This window comes from Chlorocebus sabaeus, chromosome 11 (genome assembly GCF_047675955.1).
Source record: "Chlorocebus sabaeus isolate Y175 chromosome 11, mChlSab1.0.hap1, whole genome shotgun sequence".
Classification (NCBI taxonomy): Eukaryota; Metazoa; Chordata; class Mammalia; order Primates; family Cercopithecidae; genus Chlorocebus; species Chlorocebus sabaeus.
The window spans coordinates 121096273-121123153 of NC_132914.1; the positions used below are offsets into that span (position 1 = coordinate 121096273).

A 26881-nucleotide genomic window follows, 5' to 3' on the forward strand; every position below is an offset into this window, starting at 1 on the left:
TAGATGCAGTCTTGCTCTGTTGCCCAGGTTGGAGTGCAGTGGTGCCATCTCGGCTCACTGCAACCTCTGCCAGCCGGGTTCAAGTGATTCTCCTGCCTCAGCCTCCAGAGTAGTTGGGATTACATGCATGTGCCACTATGCCTGGCTAATTTTTGTATTTTTAGTAGAGATGGGGTTTCACCATGTTGGCCAGGCTGGTCTTGAAATCCTGACCTCAAGTGACCTGCCCACCTTGGGCTCCCAAAGTGTTGGGATTACAGGCATGAGCCACCATGTTCAGTCAAAAAAATTTTTTTATTGAGGTGAAATTTACATAACATAAAACTAGCTATTGTAAAGTGCACAATTCAGTGACATTTTGTACATTCAGTGTTGTGCAGCCACCACCTCTAGTTCCAGATTTTCATCAAACCAAAAGAAAAGCCAGTACCCCTTAAGCAGTCGCTCCCTACCCATCTCCTCACCCCAGCATCTGACAACCTCCAGTCTGTTTTCTGTGTCAATAGGATTTACCTATTTTGGGTATTTCATATAAGTGGAATGACACGATATATGATCCTTTACGTCTGACTTTTGTCACTTAGCATGATGTTTTCCAGGTTCATCCACGTTTTAGCATGTGTCAGTGCTTCCATCCTTTTTATGGCCCAATAATATTAAATCATGTGGATTGATCACATGTTGTTTTTCTGTTCATTGACTGATAGCCTTTTGGGTTGTTTTCACCTTCTGACTATTGTGAGCAGTGCTGCCGTCAGCATTCGTGTACAACTACTTGAGTCCCTGTTTTCAATTCTTTTGAGTCAATACCTAGGAGCGGACTTGCTGGGCACATGGTACTTGGCTCATTTTTCGCATGGCTTTGGCATGGCCTGGCCTTAGTTGTTGTGGGCCACAGGCTTCACCCCCTTCTCACAACTAGACGTTTTCCCACCTGCGCTGGGCTGCATGGAGAGCTTTCTTTTGCTTTAGAGCGTGGCCATTGGTTATGCTTTCCTCGGCAGTCACCTTCATTGGAGTGGAGGGGAGCTGGTCGTGCAGATGCTCACTCTGTCACCTTGCCTGGAAGGTCCTTCCACCTGGGTTGATTTGGGTCTGTCCCGTGTCAGGGTGGGGCTTTGCCATTCACTCCTGGAGGTATCTGATAACCCCTGCTGACACTGACCTTTTGTACATTTACAGATTTGGATGTTGGTTCAGAGAAAATGGATGTATCTTGAAAGTATTTTTATTGGTGGAGATATAAGATCACAACTCCCGGAAGAGGCAAAAAAGTTTGACAACATCGATAGAGTATTTAAAAGGGCAAGTGACTCACTTGTATTTTAGTAATGAAAGAAGGGCAGTGTTTTGAGATATTCGTACTTTTTTATTTGCACATTGTATTTTCTCCATTGGTAGCTTCTCTCTCATTTTTTAGAGACAGGGTTTTGCTCCGTTGCCCAGGCTGGAGTGCAGTGATGTGATCATGGCTCTCTGTAGCCTCAAACTCATGGGCTACAGAGATCCTCCTACTTCAGCCTCCTAAATAGCTGGGACTACAGGCATGTGCTGCCATGCCCAGCTAATGAAAACATTTTTACAGGGATAGGATCTTGCTATGTTGTCCAGGATGGTCTCAAACTCCTAGCCTCAAGTGACTCTCCCACCTCAGCCTCCCAAAGCACTGAGATTACAGGCATGGGTCACCTTGCCCAGCCCACTAGTAGCTTCTGAATTTTTCCTGTCATTATGTATGACCCTAATCTGTCTAGTAAAAATTTCCATTTGATTTTTAGCTGCTGGCGTATGACACTGAATCTTTTTTACATTTATTATAAAAGCAATATTTGCTTGTTTAAAATATTTTGAAAACGTGGAACAGTGGAAAAATGTGTCTTTCATGGTTCTGTCACTTTAACATGTCAACATATTCCTTTTATCTTTTTACTATGTGTATACATTTAAAAAGCATAATTGTAATCATATTGTGTACAACTTTATGTCATAATTTTCTCTTAATATTATGAGAAACATTTTATATTAGGAAGTCATCTGAGGAAATATTTTCATGGCTCTCTATATTCCAGTGAGTGGGCTGACATTAGTTTAGTTGATTATTCTCTAGTAATTTGACATTTTGTTTGAACAGAGTTATTTGCTTTCATAAATAATGTGCAGGTTCTTGCCTAATGCTTTTTCCATAGAGTGAATATCTTAAGATAGATTGTTAGAAAGCAAATTGCCCATGAAAGGGTGTATTTTAAAGTCATCTCCAGAAAGGGTTGGACTGGTCATCACAGTGGCTGGTAGTTAGTGTGGCTGGGATTTCAACCCAGCTCATTTGCTCTCAAAGCCTGGGTATTTTGCTACTTAGCTTTGCTGCTGTGTTCTTTAATTAGAGGTGGCCAGTTCATGTTTTGGTCTCTTATCCACTAGCGTTTATAATTGTTTCATACTCATTTGCATAAGCTCTTTTTTTAAACTTAAAAGAATTATACAACACATATCAGGCCAGGCATGGTGACTCACGCCTGTAATCCCAGGACTTTGGGAGGCCGAGGTGGGCGATCACTTGAAGTCAGGAGTTCAAGACCAGCCTGGCCAATGTGGTGAAACCCCATCTCTACTAAAAATACAGAAAAATTAGCCAGACGTGGTGGTGCATGCCTGTAATCCCAGCTACTCAGGAGACTGAGGTGGGAGGATTGCTTGAACTCGGGAGGTGAAGGTTGCAGTGAGCTGAGATGTCGACACTGCACTCTAGCCTGGGTGACAGAGTGAGACTCCGTCTCAAAAAAAAAAGAAAAAAAAAGAATAACATGACAAATATCAATTCATTACAGAATGCTTTAGAAATTACAAAAAGCCAAGAAAAAAAAAGAAAGGAAGAAAAAAGTACCTATAATCCCCTTGCCCAGGGTAACGATTTTAACGGTTGAGCATCTAGCTTTCTGGAATGTTTATTCCTGCATAAACATACAAATATATGTAGATAAATAAATAACATTCTACAAAATAGGATCATTCTTTTTTTTTTTTTTTTTTTTTTTTAAAGAGACGAGGTCTTGCTTTGTTGCCCAGTGATCATAGCTCACTGCAGCCTCCAACTCCTGGGCTCATATGATCCTCGCCTTGGCCTCCCGGGTAGCTGAGACTACAGGTGTGCACCACCACACCTAGCTAACTTAAAAAGCTAACTTTCTTTTTTAGTAGCGATGGAGTTTTGCTCTATCGCCCAGGCTGGTCTCAGACTCCTGGCCTCAAACGATCCTCCTGCCTTGCTCCCCCAAAGCACTGGGTTTACAGGCATGAAACTAGAATCATTCTTACCAATATCATTGGCTATTTTCATTGAACAGCTTGACGTATTTCAATAAATAAACATCGAAATTATCACTCACAGCAGATGACTGACCTGTTGCTGGACATGGAGGCTATTTCTTTTTCTGCTGTGATGAAGAAGCTGCTGTGAATATTCTGTATATACAAATTGCTCACGGTGGAATTGCCAACTTCCTTTACTCAGCATATGTTGACTGGGTTACTGGGTGTAAGCACTGCTGTAAGGTGGGGTGGAACCCATCAGTGAACAAAACAAAAAATCCTTTCCCCGTGCCGCTGGCCGCCTTATGGGATAATGAAAAGAAAAACCAGAAACCGGTTAGTTACATGTAGTACGTTAGAAGGTGCTGAGGATACGCATGTTTAAAAATGATAAACTGATCCCCTGAAAGCCGATGGCACTGGGCAGCTTGTCAGTTTGGTCTCTGCTGTGCCTGGGCTCTGGCGAGTGACTGTTGCGGGTCAAACACAGTGTGTCTGCTCTCCCTGCTCACCCTGCTTGATGGCTCTCCTCTGTCCCGGTCCAGATCATGGGCGAGACCTTAAAAGACCCCGTGATCAAGAGGTGCTGTGAAGCCCCAAACCGCCTCAGTGACCTACAGAATGTCAGCGAGGGCCTGGAGAAATGCCAGAAAAGCCTCAACGACTACTTAGATTCGAAGAGAAACGCCTTCCCGAGGTTCTTCTTCATTTCTGACGATGAGCTGCTCAGCATTCTGGGGAGCAGTGACCCACTCTGTGTCCAGGAGCACATGATCAAGGTCGGCCCTCTGGGTGGCCAGGGGCTCCCCGTGTAAGCCTTAGAACCGCCTTCGGTCCTCCCTGGTTCCCTTTGCCGTGAGGTTCAACCCAAAGGGTTAAGACTGAAATGTTGCTAGAGTTGGGTTTTTGGTTTGTTTTCTGAGATAGGGTCTGGCTCTGTTGCCCAGGCTGGAGTGCGGTGGTGCAATTCGTGGCTCACTGCAGCCTCGAGCTCCCCGACTCAAGTGATCTGCCACCTCAGCTTCCTGAGTCACTGGGACCACAAGTGCACACCACCATGCCTGGCTATTTTTTATATATTTTTTGGAGAGATGGGGTCTCATTATGTTGCCCAGGCTGGTCCTTAACTCCTGAGCTCAAGCGATCCTCCCACCTCAGCCTCCCGAAGTGCTGGAGTTGCAGGTGTGAGCCACCACACTCAGCCCTGGAGTTTTAATTTGAAGCATAAGCCTGATGATATTCACTCAGTCTGAAATCACACCAGATTCAGCTCTTTTTCCACAGTCCAAAACCTTTCCTTTTATAAACTAAAAAAAATTAAAAATAAAAAATACAGAAATATACGAAGACTAATATATTAAACAGAGAGGCATTAGAGGATAGTGGTTTCGCACATGGACTCTAGAACCAGATGGCTGGGGTTCAAATCTTTGCTCTATTCTGAGTTTCTGTGTGACCTTCGACAAGGTACTTGATCTCTCTGGACATCAGTTTCCTCATCTGTGAACGGACATAACCCCAGTAGTTACCTGTTTCGGTGGAGCTGCTATAAAGATGGAATGAGTCACTATTTATAAAGCACTTTGAACAGCGCCTGCTTTGCAATGTTGGCTAAACAACCCTCTCCACTACCCAGAATTGGCACGTGTTACCATTTAGTCATATTTGGTTTGTCTCTTTTTTTGGTAAAGTTGTACAAATTTGCAATGCTCTTTGTCCCCTTCCCCATTCATACTTCCTCTACTTTCTTTTTTTTTTTTTTTGAGATGGAGTCTCACTGTGTCACCCAGGCTGGAGTGCAGTGGCGTGATCTCAGCTCACTGCAACTTCCACCTCCCGGGTTCACGCCATTCTCCTGCTCAGCCTCTGGAGTAGCTGGGACTACAGGCGCCCGCCACTGTCATGAAATTGTTATGATTCCTTCCAGACCATAATTTCATACTTTTTAAATAAATGTATATGTATCCATGAACCATTTCTGGAATGGCAGGAAACAACAGAGAAAACTGTCCCTTGTGATGGAGAACAGAGGCTGACCAGACATGATCTTTGGCCGGCTAATCAAAGCTCTTTATCTAGCGTCAGCCCGGGCAGGGGCTCTGAGCCGCGGCACTACTGGCATTTGGGGCTGGATGACTCTTTGCCGTGGGTGCTGTCCTGTACATTACACGATATTATGTAGCATCCCTGATCGCAACCTACTAGATGCCAGTAGCACCCCCTCCCTAGTTATGACAACCAGAAACATCTCCAGACATTGCCAGTGTCCCCTGGTGGCAAAATCATCCCCGGTTGAGAATCAGTATTGCAGGGTAATTCCTCCATTCCAAATGAACAGAGCACTTAGGAACAAGTGCTTTCTTCCATACTTTCCCTTTAATTAATGCTGACTTCCTTCTTAAAGTAAAATTCATATTTTTGACTGCATGTTTTTCCTTTCTCAAAGGGGAGGTTTATACAGTATTCTGTTTCTTTTTTTCTTTTCTTTTCTTTTTTTTTTTGAGATGGGGCCTTGCTTTGTTGCCCAGCCTGGAGTCAGTGGTGTGATCACAGCTCATTGCAGCCTCTACCTCCTGGGCTCAAGCAGTCCTCCTGCCTCAGCCTCCTAAAGTGGTGGGATTACAGGCATGAGCTATTATGCCTGGCCTTCTGCTTCCACTTTTGCAAACAAGTATTTTACTGTTACAGAAAAATACAGTATCAGGAATACTTCATTTACTGTTTGCCTCTTTTGGAGACCTCTGATTTTATTCTTTAAAGTCTGTTTGTTGCCTTCCTCTCCTCTCTGATTTGCGAGTGCCTTGTATTATATGGTGGGCCCTAAAAGACCCATTGTCCTAAATGTTATTCTGATTAATAACAATGATAATAGTCAGCAAATGCCACGTGTTTAACAGTGTGCTGGCATTCGACTCACATTGTTTCATTTGATTCTCCCAAGCCCACCTTGGTAAGTGCCATGATTATGTTTATTCCAGGCAGAGAAAGGAGGAGCAACTCACCCATAGTTGCTCAACTGGATAGTGGGGAAGCTGGGATTCCACCACAGGCCTCTGTTCCCCAGCCTGGGGTGTTAATCACCCTTCTGCCTTTTCCACGTTCCACTGGCTCCTATGTCCAGATATCTCCCCATTCCAGCAGGGTTAGGGACAGAGTCTGTCTTCTTTTTCTTTCTATTTTCAATCCTCCACAGATCTTTGCACAGTGCAGAGTGAATGAAAGTCCCCAATAAGTGTCTTTCAGATGACCACACAGGTGGGTGAACGACATCCGTCTTGCCTGTGATCTCGGCTCAATGGTTGCCATTGCTTGCATCGTGGCAGCTCTGCTGGATGAAGCACTGCTGGCTGGTCTTTGATTCCAGAACTCAGTGCAGGTCTTACAGGGCCGCCTCTCCCTGTTTTACAGATGTACGACAACATAGCATCGCTGCGGTTTAACGACGGCGATAGTGGAGAAAAACTGGTGTCCGCGATGATTTCAGCAGAAGGAGAAGTCATGGAGCTTCGGAAGATCGTGCGGGCCGAAGGGCGCGTAGAGGACTGGATGACGGCAGTTTTGAATGAAATGAGAAGAACTAATAGACTAATTACTAAAGAGGCTATTTTTAGATACTGTGAAGACAGAAGCAGGCAAGTCTGTGAATGTGAACGTGCATTGCTCTATCCTATTCATAGTCATAATGGATTAATTTTAAAGGCTTGGAGTAGATTGACTGACATTCCAAATGAGGTTTTATTATTTTGCAATAGGTAATTAGTGGACAGATAGATGTCTTTATTTTTATTTTTTTGAGACAGGGTCTTGCTCTGTCACCCAGGCTGGAGTAAAGTGGCACAATGGCTCACTGCAGCCTTGACCTCCTGGGTTCAAGAGATCCTCCCACCTCAGCCTTCAGTGTAGCTGGGACTACCAGGCATGGGAATTACCACGCCTGGCTAATTTTGTACTTTTTTGTAGAGAGGGAGTCTCACTGTGTCGCCCAGGCTGGTCTCAAACTCCTGGGCTCAAGTGATCCTCCCACCTTGGCCTCCCGAAGTGCTGGGATTACAGGTGTGAGCCACTGCACCCGGGCAAGCTAGCAGTCTTTAGTATATGTGCTGCCAAAGCGAGCTCAAGATAGCAGTCTTCAAATGATCACACCGAGCAGTACTCTGAAAGTGTGCCCCCTGGTGGCAGCACAGGGCCCCTGCGATTGTTAGAAATGCTGATTCTTGGGTCTTAGCCTGTGCCTGTGCATCAGAACTCTGGGGGTGGGGCCTGAGGAGTTGTGTTTTTGCAAGCTCCCAGGGGATTCCCAGCACCCTTAGCGTGTGACCCGCTGACTTAGTGAACCACCAGAAACGAGATGTTTAGTAGGATTATGTGTACGTAACGTTGTTTCTAAAATATTTACTGAATTTCTACTGCATAGAAAGATTTTTGTGGCTAGAGAGGCTTCAGGATATCATGCTGAGCCCTGCCTGCTGCTAGCAGCTGAGTGCAGTTCAACTAGAAATACAGAAAGCCTCTTTGGCTAACTTGTTCTGTTAGATTGAGACAGGATCCCCCTTAAAGTTGGAGTATATTTGGCAGGGCCTTGATGCAGACATAAAATCTTCCTTGTTATTATGAGAACACCATCCTCTTGATTTTGTACACTGCCTTTTTGATTTTGCAAAATGCAAACATCTACTTAAAAAATTATCAGAGAACAGCATAATATTTATTTGACTATGATCCTGCTGTTTCCGAGGTACTGAGGCATATAAAAAATTTGTTTGCATCTTTATGTAGATACGCTCAGTGGTATGCTGGTAAACTGAATGTCTGGGAAAATTTTTTTTAAAGCTTTGATTTAAAGTATTTGCCAGTTTCCATGGTGCAAATATTCCTGCCATGGCTGATTTCAAAGCTCAATGAAATAACAGTAAGTAGTTTAACAACCAGCTTGCAGAATTCCTGAGTATTTGACGGTCAGTCTTGCGAGTTGATAGGAGGTGGCCCTAGCATTCATTTAACCAATAGTTCGTCAACCCCTGCTCTGGGCTATTCACTATGCTAGATGCTATTTCAAAACCAAACTAGACAGAAGTCTCTGCCTTCTGTATGTATTAATCACTGAATGTTTTAAAGTCTCTTTCATGCTCCAAAATACTATGAATTTTACGTCAGCATCAGTTGATTTTATTTGCATGATAGCTACCACTTTGCTAGGGCATTGCTACGTTTGGCAGTTCTTAGTTGGTGGAAAAGAGTAAGGGAATTCAGCCTGATGGACTGAAAAAGATATTTTTCCCACCCCAATGCGCCTTTGAGCACATGAACTTGTTGCTTCCAACAGGGAGAATAGTTGACATGAGCATGTTGATTTATTTGAGCTGATACGTGTGGCATCACTGAGAAGTTAAGGCCAGCTGTATCTAGTCCCAGGAAACACCAGTGTCCTGGGATTTCTTAGCTTTGCCCTGGTCATTTAATCTTCTCTGATCCTGCGGCCTCAGCTGCCACCTCTCGCTGTTTCTGATTCTAGGTTTGTCGCGTTCTTTGCAAGGCCAATCTTTGCTCGTCATTTCAGTGTCATCCTCTGGGCGTTCGTAATCTTTGTTGTCTCTCTCCTGATGTGTATGGATCATGGATATAAGTAATCTTTAGGTTTTAGCTGCACCGCAGAATTTTAAAATAAGACAACAAAAGTCAATGTTCTTTTTATTACTTTTCCTACTTATTTATTTATTTATTTATTGAGACAGAGTCACACTCTGTCACCCAGCCTGGAGTGCAATAGCGCGATCTCAGCTTACTGTAACCTCCGCCTCCCAGGTTCAAGTGATTCTTCTGCCTCAGACTCCCGAGTAGTTGGGATTACAGGCGCCTGCCACCACACCTGGCTAACTTTTGTATTTTTAGTACAGACCGGGTTTTGCCATGTTGGTCAGGCTGGTCTTGAACTCGCAACCTCAGGTGATCTGCCAGTCTTGGCCTCCCAAAGTGCTGGGATTACAGGTGTGAGCCACCGCGCCCGGTCTCATACTCTTTTAAATTTATTTTGCCATTAACTGTAGGTCATCAAGATAATAACTATAGTAACCCGAAGTCACTTTTCCAGTATTGGCATTGTATTAGTCTGTTTTCACACTGCTATACAGAAATACCCAAGACTGGGTGATTTATAAAGAAAAAGGTTTAATTGACTCACAGTTACTCATGGCTGGGGAGGCCTCAGGAAATTTACAGTTATGGCAGAAGGCAAAGGCAAAGCAAGTACCTTTTTCACGTGGTGGCAAGAAAGAGAGAGAAGGAGTAACTAACAACCACTTATAAAACCATCAGATCTCATGAGAACTCACTCTGTATCATGAGAACAGCGTGGGGGAAACCGCCCCCCTGATCCAATCACCTCCCACCAGGTCCCTCCTTCAACACCTGGGGGTTATGGGGGTTCCAATTGGACTTGAGACTTGGGTGGGGACACGGAACCCAACCGTATCAGGCATTTACAGCTCTGAGTCCATTATTTTTTAAGTGCAGTTTAGAAAAAAAGCTTTGCCTAAATGTGTTTCAAGGCAATCACAAGCTATGTAAGTGAGTGCCTTGGTAGAGGAAATCCAAACATATGAAAAGAGGAGACACCCCACGACTCAGCAGGATCTGTACATTACGGGAGGATGAGGTGTTTTGTTTCACCTTTCAGACTGGCGAAAATTCAAAAGCATGATACAGCCTGGCCTGCAAACCTGGGCAGTGTGGTCAGAGATTATGAAATTCTTTGTTGGAATTTTAATTTTCTTTCTTGAGGCAGGGTCTTACTCTGTTGCCCTGGCCACAGTACAGTGACGTGAGCTCGGCTCACTGAAGCCCTGAGCTCCTGGGTTCAAGCAATCCTCCCACCTCAGCTTCCTGAATAGCGGGGACTACAGGCATGTGCCACCACATCTGGCTAATTTTTGTATTTTTGGTAGAGACAAGGTTTCACTGTGTTGCCCAGGCTGGTCTCAAACTCCTGAGCTCAAGCAATCTGCCGCAGCTTGGCCTCCCATAATGCTGGGATTACAGGTATGAGCCACCATGCCCAGCCTGGAATATTTTTTTACTTCTTACAATAAACCCCAAATACTAAGTAAGTTTGAAAATCTTAATCAAATATTTTATTTTATTTTATTTTATTTTATTTTATTGTTTGTTAGAGACAGGGCCTTGCTGTGTCACTCAGGTTGGAGTACAGTGCACAATTGTAGTTTGCTGCAGCCTCCAGCTCCTGGGCTCCAGCGCCCCTGGAGTAGCTGGGACTACAGGTGTGCACCATCATGCCTGGGTAGTTTTTAATGTATTTTTTGTAGAGACAGGGTTTTGCTATGTTGCCCAGGCTGGTCTTGAACTCCTGGCTTCAAGTGATCCTCCGCCTTGGCTTCCCAAAGTGTTGGGATTATAGGCGTGAGCCACCATGACTGGCCCAAAACATTGAAAAAGTGATCTGGCAACTTTCTTTTCCTTTCTTTTCTTTTCTTTTTCTTTTTTTTTTTGAGATGGAGTCTTGCTGTGTCACCAGGCTGGAGTGCAGTGGTGTGGTCTTGGCTCACTGCAACCTCTGCCTCCTAGGTTCAAGCGATTCTCCTGCCTCAGCCTCCCAAGTAGCTGGGATTACAGGCACACGCCACCATGCCTAATTTTCATATTTTTTTTAAGTAGAGATGGGGTTTCACCATGTTGGCCAGGCTGGTCTTGAACTGGTGATCCGCCTGCCTCGGCCTCCCAAAGTGCTGGGATTACAGGCGTGAGCCACCGCACCCGGCCATGATCTGGCATCTTTCTATGCAGTCAGGTACCTGCAACATTTTTTGTGGCGAGAGGCACCCTCGGCCTGGAATTTTACTACCTAGTCAGAGATAGGTAACATCTTACTCCTACCTAAGTCTTACTCCTCTGACTTAGGTAAACAAATGCAGGCACTTGCTTACCTGAAGCCTTTACTTTGCCCTTCCTATTCCAGATCAAAGAAATAAATTCCTGAAGGGACTGTTTTGGGTACCAGTCCCCAGATTGATCAGAGCCTCTTACACGTGTGCGTTCTCTGCAGAGTCGACTGGATGCTCCTGTACCAAGGCATGGTGGTGCTGGCCGCCAGCCAGGTGTGGTGGACCTGGGAGGTGGAAGACGTCTTCCACAAAGTGCAAAAAGGGGAGAAGCAGGCCATGAAGAACTACGGCAGGAAAATGCACCGACAGATCGATGAGTTGGTAACGCGTATCACCATGCCCCTGAGCAAAAACGACAGGAAAAAATACAACACCATTCTCATCATTGACGTGCACGCCAGAGACATAGTTGATTCTTTCATAAGAGGCAGGTGAGCATTTTCCGGGGCACTGGCATTTCAAAAGGGACCCTTCGTGGTCCGCTGGTCTGTCTCAATGGTTTCCACTTCCTCCTCCACCTTTCTTGCGGTCCAGCATCCTGGAGGCCCGAGAGTTTGAATGGGAAAGTCAGTTGCGGTTTTATTGGGACCGGGAGCCGGATGAGCTGAACATCCGCCAGTGCACAGGAACCTTTGGTTACGGATACGAGTACATGGGTCTGAACGGCAGGCTGGTCATCACGCCCCTCACCGACCGGATTTACCTGACGCTCACCCAGGTGACTGTCAGCCTGGCGCTTGTGGTTACCACTTACCTTGGGGTGGGGCACTTTCTCTAAGCTTGAGGCATGATGACTGCAGTGATTGAAATAGCAGGGGAGATCGTTGCTTTGAAATCTGGAAAAGCTTTTCCATTCGGGATGTGACCCGATTGTCACTATTTGGGATTGGGATGTAAGTGTGGCCATGCTTAGCTGCTGCTACACTGGCCCCTAGGTAATGGTGTGTCAGGCTGTATCAGTAAAGGTCAATGGGAAAATGCAGAAATGTCAAAGATGGTGACTGTTAGGGCAGGTGTGATGTGGTTTTGCACGTCTTGTGACAGCTTTTATTCCAGAATATATCTGTTTCAGTGAACAGCCTTGGATGGTAGATGTAGCGTCTCCTTCCAGGACAGAAGGTAAACTTGTTTGCTGTACAGGAAATGAAGGTAACACATCCATCCAGGCAGAGTTTGGGCAGGTTGGCAAGCAACCCCCAAGACTGTTTGTCAGATGCTTGCTAGTTTTCTTTTTTTCTTTTTATAAATTAGAGATGAGGTCTCGATATGTTGCCCAGGCTTGCCTTGAACTCCTGGCCTCAAGTGATCCTCCCACCTTGGCCTCCTGAGTAGCTAGGACTATAGCATGCACCGCTACACCTGGCTAGATTGGTGGTCTCTTAGGCTCACATTTTCTCAGCTGAGACTCATACCCGCTGTGGGTGTGGCACGCACCTGGGCCCATCTCCACATCACCCCATGGGATTTGGGGGAACAGGGATAAAGGGAATGAGTGAGAACAGGAAGTCCATGCTGCCTTCTGTGCTGTGAGTGATAAAGTCCTTTGTTTTTGAGAAAAAGAGTGTCATCTTATCTGTGTAGGTTAGGGTTCTCCAGAGAAATAGGACCAGTAGGACATAGCTAGCTGTTTGTCTGTCTATCTGTCTGTCTGTCTGTCTCTCTCTCTGTCTATCGATCTGTTTCTATCTATCTATCTATCTATCTATATCTATATATCTATCTTATCCATCCATCCATCCATCCGTCTATGTATCTATCTATCCATCCACCCATGTATCTATCTATCCATCCTATCTATCTATCTATCTATCTATCTATCTATCTATCTATCTATCTTCTCTCTGTCTGTCTCTACCCATCCATCACCCCTATCTATCATCTATTTTATCTGTCCATCCATCCATCTATCCATGTATCTATCCATCCATCCTATCTATCTATCTATCTATCTATCTATCTATCTATCTATCTTCTCTCTCTGTCTCTACCCATCCATCATCCTATCATCTATTTTATCTATCTATCATCTATTATTTCTATCTATCTATCTATCTATCTATCTATCTATCTATCTATCTATCATATCTCTCTCTCTGTCTCTACCCATCCATCATCCCTATCTATCATCTATTTTATCTATCATCTATTCTATCTATCTATCTATCTATCTATCTATCTATCTATCTATCTATCTATCTATCTCTATCCATCCATCCATCCATCCATCCATCCATCCATCCATCCATCCATCTGGATATTTAGGAAGAGATTTATTATGAGGCATTGACTCATGTGATGACAGGGTCTGATTACTCTCACAATCTGCCATCTGCAAGCTGGAGAACCAAGAAAGCCAGTAGCGTTTGAAGTTCTACCAGTGAGAGAGCCCATAGTGTAGATGCCTGTCTGGGTCTGAAGGCCTGAGAACCCGAAGTGCCAAGGGTAGAAGCCCAGTGCCCTGGCTCAAGCAGTCAGGCAGCACCAATGTAACCTCCCTCCATCCTTCTGTTCTGTTCGGTCTTCAACGGATTCGATGAGGCCCACCCACTTTGGGGAGGGTCATCTGCTTTTCTCTTCCTGAAACATACTCACGGACACTCCCAGAAATAATGTTTAGCCAGCTACCTGGGCATCTTGTGGCCCAGTCAAGTTGACACATGAAAGCAACCACCACATTTTTTCTCTATTCTGCACCTGTAGTCACAGTGATGAATTTGGAAATGACACCCACTTCCTTCTGTGCACCAGAAAACATATGTTTTGCATTTGGCTTATAACAGGCACTGTCCATGTATCTGGGTGGGGCCCCTGCTGGCCCAGCAGGTACCGGCAAAACCGAGACCACCAAGGACCTGGCGAAAGCCTTGGGTTTGCTCTGCGTTGTCACCAACTGTGGTGAAGGCATGGATTACAAGGTAAGGCCTTGCTGTCACCTTTGGTACTGGCTCATTAGGTAGAGAGCTTAAAGCAGGACATGGCATTTCACCTCCTAGTCTTCTGTGAAGTGACATGACGTCAGCAGGAAGAAGCTAGGAGGAAACCTTCCGCCACCACAGCCCCAGAACCCAAGTGTGTCTGCTTGAAGATCCTGCTTCGTTAGCAGGAAGTGGAGCAAGAGTCCCGGATTCACTAGCCTAGTAGGGTCAGGTAGATAATGTATATGAGTAAAGCGGCCAGCAGACAGTAGAGAGAGGTGGGATCTGCAGCTAACTGCAGAGCAAAACTCCATCTGAAGAGGGCGCCACTGTCCAACTCTGGTTCATAATCACCATTTGGGAAAGTGGACCCAGCATTGCTAGATTTTCCAACATTTCAAGAGAAGAGAAGAGAAGAGAAATGGAGTTTTACACAAAAATCTGGATTTGTAAAATCCCAAGTAGGAGCCAGCCCATGAGGGGCCTTGGAAGTCCTGCCAGAAAAATCCACTAGTCAGGTGGCTGGTCGCCTGCTTCTCTGCCAATCGGCGATCTCATGGTTTGCTTTAATTTAGAAAATATATCCATAAATGCATTGCTTGCAGTTTTAAAGATGAAAATTGTCCTTGTCCTGATACGTCTTTCTTCCTAGGCCGTGGGAAAGATTTTCTCTGGCCTGGCCCAGTGCGGGGCTTGGGGCTGCTTTGATGAGTTTAATCGAATCGACGCTTCTGTGCTCTCCGTGATCTCCTCTCAGATCCAGACGATCCGAAATGCTCTGATCCATCAGTTAACCACGTTCCAGGTGAGATGCGTGAAGCCCCCGGGACCATGTCCCCAGGATGGAAGCTTGCCATACTACCTCTGAAACATCAGATGGTGGGCCGTTGTCACTCTAGACCAGTCTTCCTGTAGAAGATCTGTTGGCTTTTCCAGTTGAGATGATTGAGTTTCCAAAATTATCATCGTTGATGATAGAAGGTTTGTAACAGTCCAAGGACGTCACACTGACTCCAGACATAGAACTAATAGTTACAAATGGGGGTGGGGCAGAGTTCTCAAATAAGTGATGTGCAGGGCCCCCTAGAAGGGAAAAAATATTCTTGGTGACTTCCCAAGTTTGAGAAAACCTGACTTAGAAAGTGAATGTTCCATGCAATCACATTGTCACAGTGAATACGAAATTTTGTCTTCATAGCTTGTAAAGTTACGGCGTCATGATAAGCAGGATTTGCAAGGTTATCAAAGTGAGAAGGCAAAATTTTGAAACAATTGTTGAGAATTCATCAATTTCTCTCTGCTGAAGAATATGTTTGCAGACTTGAGTTTGAGAAGTCTGTGTTAAATTATACCAGGTTAAGCTGGATCCAAATTTGGAGAAACATGATCTTATTATGTAGTCTAGGAGGCCCAGAAGGGGGTTCTCTGAAAACACAGGACCAGCGTGGGTGGGCCATTTCCCTGCACCAGGGCCTTCTGGGTCCCTTGCTGTCCTTCTGCTTCTGTCTTCCCCGCTCCATGCCCTGCACACTTGTCACTAAGCCACTTGCTGCACAGTCAAACCCTGCCCTGTGACACCATGTGCGTCCCCAGCTGAATGGAATTGTCCCTTCTTCCCTTTACTGGAAATCTCCTATACATCCTTCAGAGCCCCATTGGGAGGTCCAGGATGAAAATTCAGCTTGAGCTGGCGGCCCTGGCATCCCACCTGCCTCCTCCTCAGGTCTCGGTGGGGCTCACTGTTAAGAGAGTGTGTCAACTGGAGACCGTTCAATATTTTCAGGATTCCAGTAAGGGGTCTGGATAGATTTCCTTTTGATGAGTTCTTTTGAGGGATTTTTGGGGCTGAGCTGACTGCTCCTGAGAGAGGGAATTAACGGATGTAGGTTCCCAGAAGCTGTGTTTCTCAGAGCTAGGAGGCAGCAGCTGTCTGCTCTTCCCCAGGGCCCATCTGGGCCTCTTGTGGGATACCGAGGAGGGGTGGGGAAGGTCTCAGGGCGCACCTGTGAGTCGAGGCAGTGGCCTTGTTTTGGGGGAGGCTGGCTGTCTTCCAGGCCGCCCTCTTGTTGGTGATGCAGACTGTGCCTCCTAAAAATAAAAATTTCTGTCCTCTGCCTGGCTGGCGGACAATCAAAAAAAATAAAACAGAAAACTTCACCGAGAGACAACCGGACTCAACCTTCAGCTAAAGAGGCTAAGAATATAGGGATTTCCATGGTTCGTTGGTACCTGGGGCAACCAGAGGAATGAAGACTGGTTTCTTGAAGGGTTTGAGGTGGGATTCTTTAGGGAGGAGTGACCACATGAAGTCCAGGCACCCGCAGAGGGTGCACAGCCCGGTGAGAAGAATGGAAGCGGGTGCTCTGTGAGGTGGTGGGCTGGGCGCTCCCAACCTGGCCTGTCTCCCTTAATCGCCACAGCCGTGCCATGAGGTAGGTTGCATTTCTGTTGTGCAGAAAAATAAACTGAGACTCAGAGAGGTTAAGTGATCTGTTGAGGGTCAACGGCTTCTTGTATCAGCCCCAGGCTCTGTGCTTCGTCAACCTGGGCCCCTCTCCAAGGTAGTGCCCCTGGGTTCAGGTCCAAGTTTGGGGTTCCACTGAGACCTGCCCTCCCCAAGGTCTTCGGTGAGGGGGGCCCTGCACTGAACACTGGGGAGGGGAAAGGAGGCTAGTGGTGTCATCCGCCTCCTACCACGAAAATGAATCCCCACGCGGCTCACTGCAGGCCTCCTTTCCAGGGGGCGGGCCGGCCGGGCCACCTAACTGCTTCTTTCCTTCTTGCTCTCCAGTTTGAAGGGCAGGAGATTTCCCTGGACTCCCGCATGGGCATCTTCATCACCATGAACCCCGGCTACGCGGGCCGCACGGAGCTGCCCGAGTCAGTGAAGGCGCTGTTCAGGCCCGTGGTCGTGATCGTGCCCGACATGCAGCAGATCTGCGAGATCATGCTCTTCTCTGAGGGCTTCCTGGGGGCCAAGGTGGGGCCTTGGCAGTGCCAGTCCGCGCAGTGCAGACTTCACCCGGGTCTGCTTCCAGACTGGGGACCTAGGACGTGTTAGTTCCATGCAGCTCTTCCAGACTGGAGATGTAGGACACTTTAGCTCCGTGTGGCTCTTCCAGACTGGGGACCTAGGACGCGTTAGCTCCGTGTGGCTCTTCCAGACTGGGGACCTAGGACACGTTAGCTCTGTTTGACTCTTCCAGACTGGGACCTAGGACGCGTTAGCTCCGTGTGACTCTTCCAGACTGGGACCTAGGACGTGTTAGCTTCGTGTGGCTCTTCCAGACTGGGGACCTCGGACGTGTTAGCTCTATGTGGCTCTTCCAGACGGGACCTAGGACGCCTTAGCTCCGTGTGGCTCTTCCAGATGGGACCTAGGACACGTTAGCTCCGTTTGACTCTTCCAGACTGGGACCTAGGACGCATTAGCTCTGTGTGGCTCTTCCAGATGGGACCTAGGATGTGTTAGCTCCATGTGGCTCTTTGATTTTTGGTTTTTTTTTTCTGCTCTGTCTCTCTCCCCCACCTCTTTTAAATTGTAACTTTTAGTTTTGGAATAATTTAAGATGCACAAGAGGTTGCAACAATAGTAGCACGGAATTTCCGGGTGCCCCTTTCCCCATGAGAATATCTCACATATCCATAGCCCATTGCCCAAACCAGGAAGCTGGTGTTGGCACAAGTGCCATTAACTCAGGTATAGACGTTATGTGGATTTCACCAGGTTTCCCATTCTCTCTCTGGCGTGTGCGTGTAGTTAGTTCTATGATGTTTTAACACATGTGGACGGGAGTGGCCGTCACCACATCAGGATACAGAACTATTCCATCACCACAACCACAAAGAAGAGAGACAGGGTCTTACTCTGTCTCCCAGGCTGGAGTGCAATGGTGGGATCACAGCTCACGGCAGTCTCAAACTCCTGGGCTCAAATGATCTTCCTGCCTCAGCCTCCTGAGTATTTGGGACCACAGGCAGATGCCATCATGCCTGGCTAATCTTGCTTATTTTTTGTAGAGACATGGTCTCTATAGCCCAGGCTGGTCTTGAACTTCTGGGCTCAAGTAATCCTCCCACCTCAGCCTCCCGAATAGCTGGGACTACAGGTGTGTGCCACTACACCCAGCCTCTTGTTACTGCTTACTAGACACACTCTCCCCTAAACCCTAACTCTAGCAACCCCTGATCTGTTCTTCAGCCAGTGTAATTTTGTCACTTTGAGGCTGCTCTGTACCTGGAGACGTGTAGTATGGAACCCTTTGAGGCGGGCTTCTTTACTCAGCACAATGCCTTTGAGAATATGTGGTTCAAAAACAACTTTATAGATAATGGTTATCCTCTTTTCAGCTATCTATAACATGTACGTATGTAAGATCTTTCCAGAAGCTCTGGAAAAGTTACAAAATAGAGAATACTTTCAACAGAAGGTTGTCACATTGCGTTTCTGCAATATGTCTTTTCTTGAAAGCTCTTGGTGCCTATTACTGCGTCAGGATTTTGAGGTGGCGTGACGAGATCTCTTGTTCCTAGTTTTTATGACTAAAATTGCCACACTTGCCTTAGGGACCTGTGGGTTTTGAACGCTTGCTGTAGATGAGGTGGCTGACTTGTCCTCAAAGACATTTACAGCCTTTTTTTTTTTTTTGAGACAGAATCTTGCTCTGTCACCCAGGTTGGAGTGCAATGGTGTGATCTCAGCTCACTACCTCACTGCAACCTCCACCTCCTGGGTTCAAGCGATTCTCCTGCCTCAGCCTCCCAAGTAGCTGGGATTACAGGCATGTGCCACCACATCTGGTTAATTTTTATATTTTTAGCAGAGACAGGGTTTCACCATGTTGGCCAGGCTGGTCTTGAACTCTTGACCTCAGGTGATCCACCCGCCTTGGCCTCCCAAAGTGCTGGGATTACAGGCTTAAGTGACCATGCTTGGCCCAGTTAAAGCCTTAATAATAGGTTTAGGTCAAAGTAAAGAAGCAGTGTATTTCTGGAGTGTGATTCCTACAAATGGTTCTGTTCTTTAAATTAAGATGGTGAAGATTTTGGTAACACAGATGTTCCTTCACATTAATTCCCAATTTGCCATATTTAAAAATGAAGGACCTACCCTGGTATTTCTGAAAGTTAAGAGACAGAATTTGCTTATTTGTAGAGCGGCTGCACTGGAACACCTGCCCCTGTTTTCTTGCATTTGTAGAATGATCCTCTGTTGCTTTTGAGTCATTTTATCTTTTTTTTTTGTATTATTATCTTCTTTCCAAAAGACTCTGGCAAAAAAGATGACAGTTCTATACAAGCTGGCCCGGGAGCAGCTGTCCAAGCAGTATCACTATGATTTTGGACTCAGAGCCCTGAAGTCGGTGCTGGTCATGGCTGGTGAGCTGAAGAGAGGCTCCTCTGACCTTAGGGAGGTAGGGGCCACGTTCTGGAACATTCTCTGGTTTCAGCTGGTTCATGTGCATTTACTATGTGCTTTCAGGGAGGTGATGGGCACAGTATGGTATCACCTGAAATGTTTAAGTCTTAGCAGCCGCTTCCCCCAGCGCTCTGGCCTTACTTCGGCCTCTTACCTGTTATATCGTTTGCTTTGTAATTACACTTAGTACCTTAAGGTTGAGTGCAACGTCCTTGCTCCAAAACCAACATTTATGATGCTTCCATAGTAATAATCAATCTGTAGTCTCAGGATGGGTGTGGCGGAATGGTGGGGACTAACAAAATTCTCATGAAAGCATGAATGTGAGTTGTTATTTTCTCTTTGCAACAAAAAAGGGGAACGATTGTGGTTGTTTTTACATGGACTTTAAAGAAAAAGTTCAGTCAATGCTGTTCTGTGGGCAACAGGCTCACCTGTTTCTCTAGTGACTGTACTCATAATGTTACACACACGCGCACACACACATTTGGGTAGTAAAAGAAAACAAAACAGCCGTGAGTGCAGTGATAGAAGCCTGTTCGTGTCCATAGGAGGAGAGGCTGTCACAGTGCGGAGATAGAAGCCTGTTCGTGTCCATAGGACAGGCTACCACAAATCACTTCATTCTTTTGGGGTTTTCACACATTTGGGTTTTTTTTTTTTGGAGGGGTCGAAGGAAGAGATATTTATGCTCTTACAAAAAAGGAAGCTGGCCGGGTGCGGTGGCTCAAGCCTGTAATCCCAGCACTTTGGGAGGCCGAGACGGGCGGATCACGAAGTCAGGAGATTGAGACCATCCTGGCTAACACGGTGAAACCCCGTCTCTACTAAAAAATACAAAAAACTAGCCGGGCAAGGTGGCGGACGCCTGTAGTCCCAGCTACTTGGGAGGCTGAGGCAGGAGAATGGCGTAAACCCGGGAGGCAGGGAGCTTGCAGTGAGCTGAGATCCGGCCACTGCACTCTAGTCTGGGCGACAGAGCGAGACTCTGTCTCAAAAAAAAAAAAAAAAAAAGGAAGCTGTAAAATGTAAAACACTATAAAGTCAGATGAAGCTGCATTCGTCATTGTTACTTCTTTTTCTTAGGAGAAAGAAGTTATATGGAAACTTCTTTCATTTTCTCCCCTGCTCATCTATGTCCAAAGTTGAAGGGCGATCATACTATTGGGTGGGTCATATCTTCTGAACTGAAAAACCACCGATGCCACTTTCAGTCTTAGCAACAGGGAAAACAGTCCCAAGTGCTATCTAAGGCTCTACAAAAAAGAGTGAAGCGAATTGCAGCAGTCTCTCCTCCTAGGGAGGTGAATATGGTCCCATCACTGCAGTCACAGCTGGCTTGTTTTCTTTTACTGCCTTACGCTGAACCCAACCATGCATTCATAGGCTTAACTGCTGCACAATCTGGTACTTCCTTAGAAGAATGAAAACACATTGCAAATACCAAATATCCAAGGACTTCTGAGAAAGAGGTGAAAAACAGCCTCCTTTTCTAGGAGGAAAATCCCTCTTCTCATCCAACAAGGTGGAGTTACACATGTAAAACTGTTTGTACAGAGACTGTGATGGTTTCTTCACATAGGAAATTAACTTTGCTATATTGTCTTTGGGCTTCTTTATCACGTCAAAAGTTTGCAAACTTGGACCTTTGTTCTTATTCAGTAAATCTATGTCACAGGATGAGTCAGGATTTAGCGTCTTTTGCTTCAAATTAGAACCACATATTTGGAATTGCTGCAGTTCTCAACTGCGCTTATCATGAGAGTGGCAGAAACTGGAGGACATTAAAAAGTCCCTGAAATCAGCTATACTTGCCCTTTATTTAGTCTTGTTTGGAATAAAAGGTAAAGAATTCGCAAATACCACCACCTAAGCACCTGTTTCAAATGAAATATCAGCCTTCAGCTTGCAACATGGTCTCTTTACAATTAAGCAAATAGCAGAAGCCCCACGTCAGTTCTTCTTCCTTCTGGAGAAGGCAGGGGAACTGCAATCCCCAGGGCTCCTGTGTTGAATCTGAGAGGCAGAACAAAAAGAAAAGTGGCCTTTTCCATTCCACATCCTGGAGGTAATGTGTAGAGAAGAGATACCCACATTTCCAGATAGTGAATACTGAATAAAGAAGCAGGACTACCTGCCCTAGGAGACAACATAGAGATGCTTGCCAGGTCCTGAGTTCAACATTTTGTTTTTGAGATTTATATAAAAGCACCTAAGATTGGGTGCAGTGGCTCATGCCTGTAATCCTAGCACTTCGGGAGGCTGAGGTGGGAGGATTGCTTGAGGCCAGAAGTTTGAGACCAGCCTAGGCAACATGACAAAACCCCATTTCTTTCAAAACAAATCCCCCAAACCAAAAAATTTAGCTGGGTGTGGTGGCACGCTTCTATAGTCCCAGCTACTTAGGAGGCTGAAGTGGGAGGATTGCTTGAACCTGGGAGGTGGAGGCTGCAATGAGCTGAGATGGCACTATTACACTCCAGCCTGGGTGACAGAGTGAGACCCTGTCTCAAAACAAACAAACAAAACAAATATATATATATATATATATGCACACTTAAAGGTCAAGGCAAATGTTCTTCCTGTGATAAGGAACCTTTGCCTTAACGTAGATGACCATCCCCCTCTCTGTAAGGTGGGGAGGAGAAAGGTTCTGCTTCTTCCCTCTGGCTGAAATCTGTTTTCTTCTCCTCGCACGGCCCACCAGAACACTCGGCCTTCCAGGAGCAGGCCCACCCCGGCCCCTAGGCTGGATCTCAGTGTTGTGCCTCACTCCTCTGCCTGTGCTGCTTTTTTATATTTTATTTAATTTTTATGTTTATATACAATTTTATATTTTATATTTCACTTTTATATATTTTATTTTACATTTTTATTTTCATATGAAATTTTGAAAAATGCATATTTAAGTTTATATGGTTTATATGATCATTATTAAATATGAAATATGAAATTTTATATATTTTGTATTACATATATTTTGTACGTGTTTACACTATATAATATACATATTAACATTTTATATAAATTTTATAAATTTATATAATTTATAAACAATACAAATATAATTTATGTAATTTATTAATTTATATAAATGATATATATACATTTTATAAAATTTCATTTATATAAAATTATAATATATGTATATCATTTATATATAATTTATGTTTCATTTTAAATTTTATATTTCATGTGTATGTGTATATATATGTGTGTGTGTATGTATATATATATATTTTTCAAGACAGAGTTTCACTCTTGTCACCCAGGCTGGAGTGCAATGGTGAAATCTCAGCTCACTGTAACCTCCGCCTCCTGGGTTCAAGTGATTCTCCTGCCTCAGCCTCCCGAATAGCTGGGATTACAGGCACTTGCCACCACACCCAGCTAATCTTTGTATTTTTACTAGAGACGTGGTTTCACCATGTCAGCCAGGTTGATCTCCAACTCCTGACCTCAGGTTATCCGCCTGCCTCAGCCTCCCAAAGTGCTGGGATTACAGGCATGAGCCAATGCACCCAGCCATATATGTGTATATTATATAATATGAAGTACATATTATATGAAATATGTGAAATATACATATTTTATATTTTATGTTTAATAATCTCATATAAACTTTATTTTATATAATTTATATTTACATATTTTAATATAAAAATTAAAATTATGTAATTTCTGTATATATGTATTATATATTTATATATATGCAAGACTTATATAATTTTAAATTATATAAATTTCTGTAATTTAAAATTATATAATTTTAAATTAAATGTGTAAAATTTTTTTTAAAGTATAAAATGTTTACATAAAAATTGTATTTTATATTTCATAAGAGTGTTTCCACCGGGTTGGAAACACAGTCCAAAGCACTGGGTTCCTTTGGAAATCTCGTGGAAATGTGTTTCATTTCCTGCAGGACGTGGTGCTGATGAGGGCCCTGCGAGACATGAACCTGCCCAAGTTTGTGTTTGAAGATGTTCCTCTTTTCCTCGGTTTGATTTCGGATCTGTTTCCTGGGCTGGACTGCCCTCGCGTCCGCTACCCTGACTTCAATGATGCGGTAGAGCAGGTCCTGGAGGAGAACGGCTACGCGGTCCTACCCATCCAGGTAAAGCCAGGAAAATGAGCTCACTGTGGCTGTGCATCCTTTCCATTGGCTTTTTGTTTTTGCAGTTCTTTAAAAATATATGTATAGTAAAATACATAAAAGTTTCACCATCTTAACCATTTTCCCCCATTTTTAAATCACGGTAAAATACACATAACAATATTTACCCTGTTACCTACTTTTAAATGTAGAGTTTGTTAGGCCCGGCGCAGTGGCTCACGCCTGTAATCCCAGCACTTCGGGACGCTGACCAACATGGAGAAACCCCATCTCTACTAAAAATACAAAAATTAGCCGGGTGTGGTGGCGCTCGCCTGTAGTCTCAGCTTCTTGGGAGGCTGAGGCAAGAGAATTGCTTGAACACGGGAGGTGGAGCTTGCAATGAGCCAAGATCATGCCACTGCACTCCAGCCTGGTGACAGAGCGAGACTGTCTCAAAAAATTAAAAAAAGAAAAAAAGAAAAAATGTAGAGTTTGGTAGCACTAAGTACATTCACATTGCTGTGCAACCATCACCATTAACCATCTCCAGAACGTTTCGTATTGCAAAACTAAAACCCTGTACCCGTTAACTACTTACCCTCTCCCCTCCCTCCAGCCGCTGGCAGCCTCTGCTCGACTTCCTGTCTCTACACATTTGACCACTCTAGGTACCTCCTATAGGTGGAATCATATAATTTTTGTCCTTTTGTGCCTGGCTTATTTCACTAACAGTGTTTTCAACATTTATCCATGTTGTGGCATGTGTCAGAATTTCTTCCTTTTTTTTTTTTTTTTTTTTTTTTTTTTGAGACGGAGTCTTGCTCTGTCGCCCAGGCTGGAGTGCAGTGGCCGGATCTCAGCTCACTGCAAGCTCCGCCTCCCGGGTTCACGCCATTCTCCTGCCTCAGCCTCCCGAGTAGCTGGGACTACAGGCGCCCGCCACCTCACCCGGCTATTTTTTTTGTAGTTTTATTAGAGACGGGGTTTCACTGTGTTAGCCAGGATGGTCTCGATCTTCTGACCTCGTGATCCGCCCGTCTCGGCCTCCCAAAGTGCTGGGATTACAGGCTTGAGCCACCGCGCCCGGCCCAGAATTTCTTCCTTTTTAAGGCTAAATTTTATATATGTAGTTTGTTTCACACAATGTGATCAGATGACTCGAATATTTTGTTTTGAGGCATCAACCATCAGAAGTTCTTTCCTCACCTCACCTTTTTTTTTCTCCTGAGTCACACTTAGAAAAAAATTGAATTAGATATTGCTTGGGTAGGATTTGGATCCTCTGAAGAGCCTGTAAGTTGTATATGTTGTCATTAAGCGAAATACGTATTGATTGGCAGAGTCCTGCTGAGAGTGTAAATGCCCAGAGCCTCCAGGCCTGGGAGGTTGCCTCAGGTCAGGCAGCTTCAGGGTGTCAGGCTACCCCGGAGGCCTCAGGCCTGGGCAGTGGGCACCGGGTACCGGCCGTGGATGAGAGCTTTCTGTGCCTCTCCTGACCCTGATTTTCTCTGTAGTTGGTTGTTTAAAAGCATGTGTTTTCTGGAAGGAATGTAAAATGGTGCAGCCACTTTAGAAAACAGCCTGGCAGTTCCTCAACAGGTTAAACCGAGAGTTACCATAAGACCTGGCAATTTCACTACTGGGATCTACCCAAGAGTGAGGACGAACATCTGCTCAGAATTGTTCACGAATGTCTGGAGCAGCATTATTCATAATAGCCAAAAAGTGGGAACAACCCAACATCCATCAATTGATGGATCAACTGCTGAAACAGAATGGGGTCTGTCCGTGCCATGGGATATCTTTTGGCCCTAGAAAGGAATGCAGCGCTGACGCATGCTGCAACATGGATGAGCTTTGAAAACACGCTAAGCGAAAGAAGCCGGATGTGAGAGATCACACATTCTAGGATCCCATTTCCATGAAATGCCCAGAATATGCAAATCCATAGAGACAGAAAGTAGATGAGTGGTTGCCAGGGGCTGGGGGAAAGGGGAATGGGAGAGATGGGTACAGGGTTTTTTCCGGGGAGGAGTGATAAAAATGTTCTAAAATTGCTCAGGGGGATGGTTGCACAAGTCTCTGAATATACTGGAAACCATTGACTTGTACCCTTTCAAAGGTAAATTGTAGGTGTGTGTGTTGTATCTCAATAAAACTGCTTCAGGAAAAGATCATGTTTTAGCCCAACTGCCATTGTTTGTCCCGCAGGTGGATAAAGTGGTTCAAATGTTCGAGACCATGTTAACCCGCCACACGACGATGGTGGTGGGACCCACCAGAGGGGGCAAGTCCGTCGTCATTAACACTCTGTGTCAGGCCCAGACCAAGTGAGTATGACCTCCGTGGGGAGGGCCTGACTGCCAGGGGGCTCACGGTGTATGTTTGGTGGCAGTATTACCAAGTCCCACTTTGCTCTCTGATTTCTTGGGAGGGTAAATTTGTAATACACACCCCTTTTGACTCAGGGTGTTTTTACTGACTTTATTGCAGACTCAGTTAAGATATTTTAGAATGCAAAATAGCAACCCGCTTGTGCATCAGATGGTGAATAGGTTCATTTGTGAAATGAGAGTTTCACAAACTATCTTATAAGGATATTGTGAAAATGAACGTGAAGTCAGAGTTTTTTGGTGTCTAAATTGCTTCCTTACAGTAATTCAGGATTCACCTTATGCAGCACTGCTGTGGTTTCACAGTGGCCAGAAAAAGAATGTCACCTCCCCGGGTGCCTTATAATCTCTAGCCCTTCAGGGACAATTCTTCATGAAGGAAACAGTGATCGTACACTCCCACATTGAAGATCATAAAGGAGCCAGGCATGGTGGCTCATGCCTGTGATCTCAGCGCTTTGGGAGGCCAGGGTGAGAGGATCGCCTAGTCCAGGATTTTGAGAACAGCCTGGGCAACATAATGAGACTCCATCTCCACATTAAAAAAAAAATTAGCTGTGTGTGGTGACGTGCACCTGTAGTACAGCTACTCAGGAGGCTAAGGAGGGAGGATTGCTTGAGTTCAAGAGTTTGAGTCTGCAGTGGGCTAGGATTGTGCCACTGCACACCAGCCTGGGCAACAGAGTGAGACCTTCTCTCTAAAAAAAAAATAAAAGAGAGAGAGAGAGTATGTCATAACAGCCTGCAGTGAATTGAAAGCCTTCTACTGAAAGTGAATTCCTGACTCCTCGCTTCTCTCCTAAGCAATAACTAGATTCCAGAAAGACCTCCGTGGTTGCTGACAGTCTGGCAAA

The 26881-nt window shown here is 45.1% G+C and overlaps 1 protein-coding gene across 1 annotated transcript in view; it reads left to right on the forward strand.

Moving 5' to 3' along the window:
• DNAH10 (dynein axonemal heavy chain 10) overlaps positions 1 to 26881 on the forward strand; it is a 175620-nt gene that overhangs the window by 73175 nt on the left and 75564 nt on the right. Inside the window, exons 28-38 of the mRNA XM_008005149.3 lie at positions 1183 to 1305; positions 3852 to 4085; positions 6715 to 6938; positions 11363 to 11632; positions 11736 to 11919; positions 13982 to 14116; positions 14769 to 14921; positions 16908 to 17096; positions 19384 to 19530; positions 23461 to 23652; positions 25846 to 25964. Of these exons, the coding sequence (XP_008003340.3) occupies positions 1183 to 1305; positions 3852 to 4085; positions 6715 to 6938; positions 11363 to 11632; positions 11736 to 11919; positions 13982 to 14116; positions 14769 to 14921; positions 16908 to 17096; positions 19384 to 19530; positions 23461 to 23652; positions 25846 to 25964 (1970 nt within the window). The remainder of the gene's footprint in view (positions 1 to 1182; positions 1306 to 3851; positions 4086 to 6714; positions 6939 to 11362; positions 11633 to 11735; positions 11920 to 13981; positions 14117 to 14768; positions 14922 to 16907; positions 17097 to 19383; positions 19531 to 23460; positions 23653 to 25845; positions 25965 to 26881) is intronic.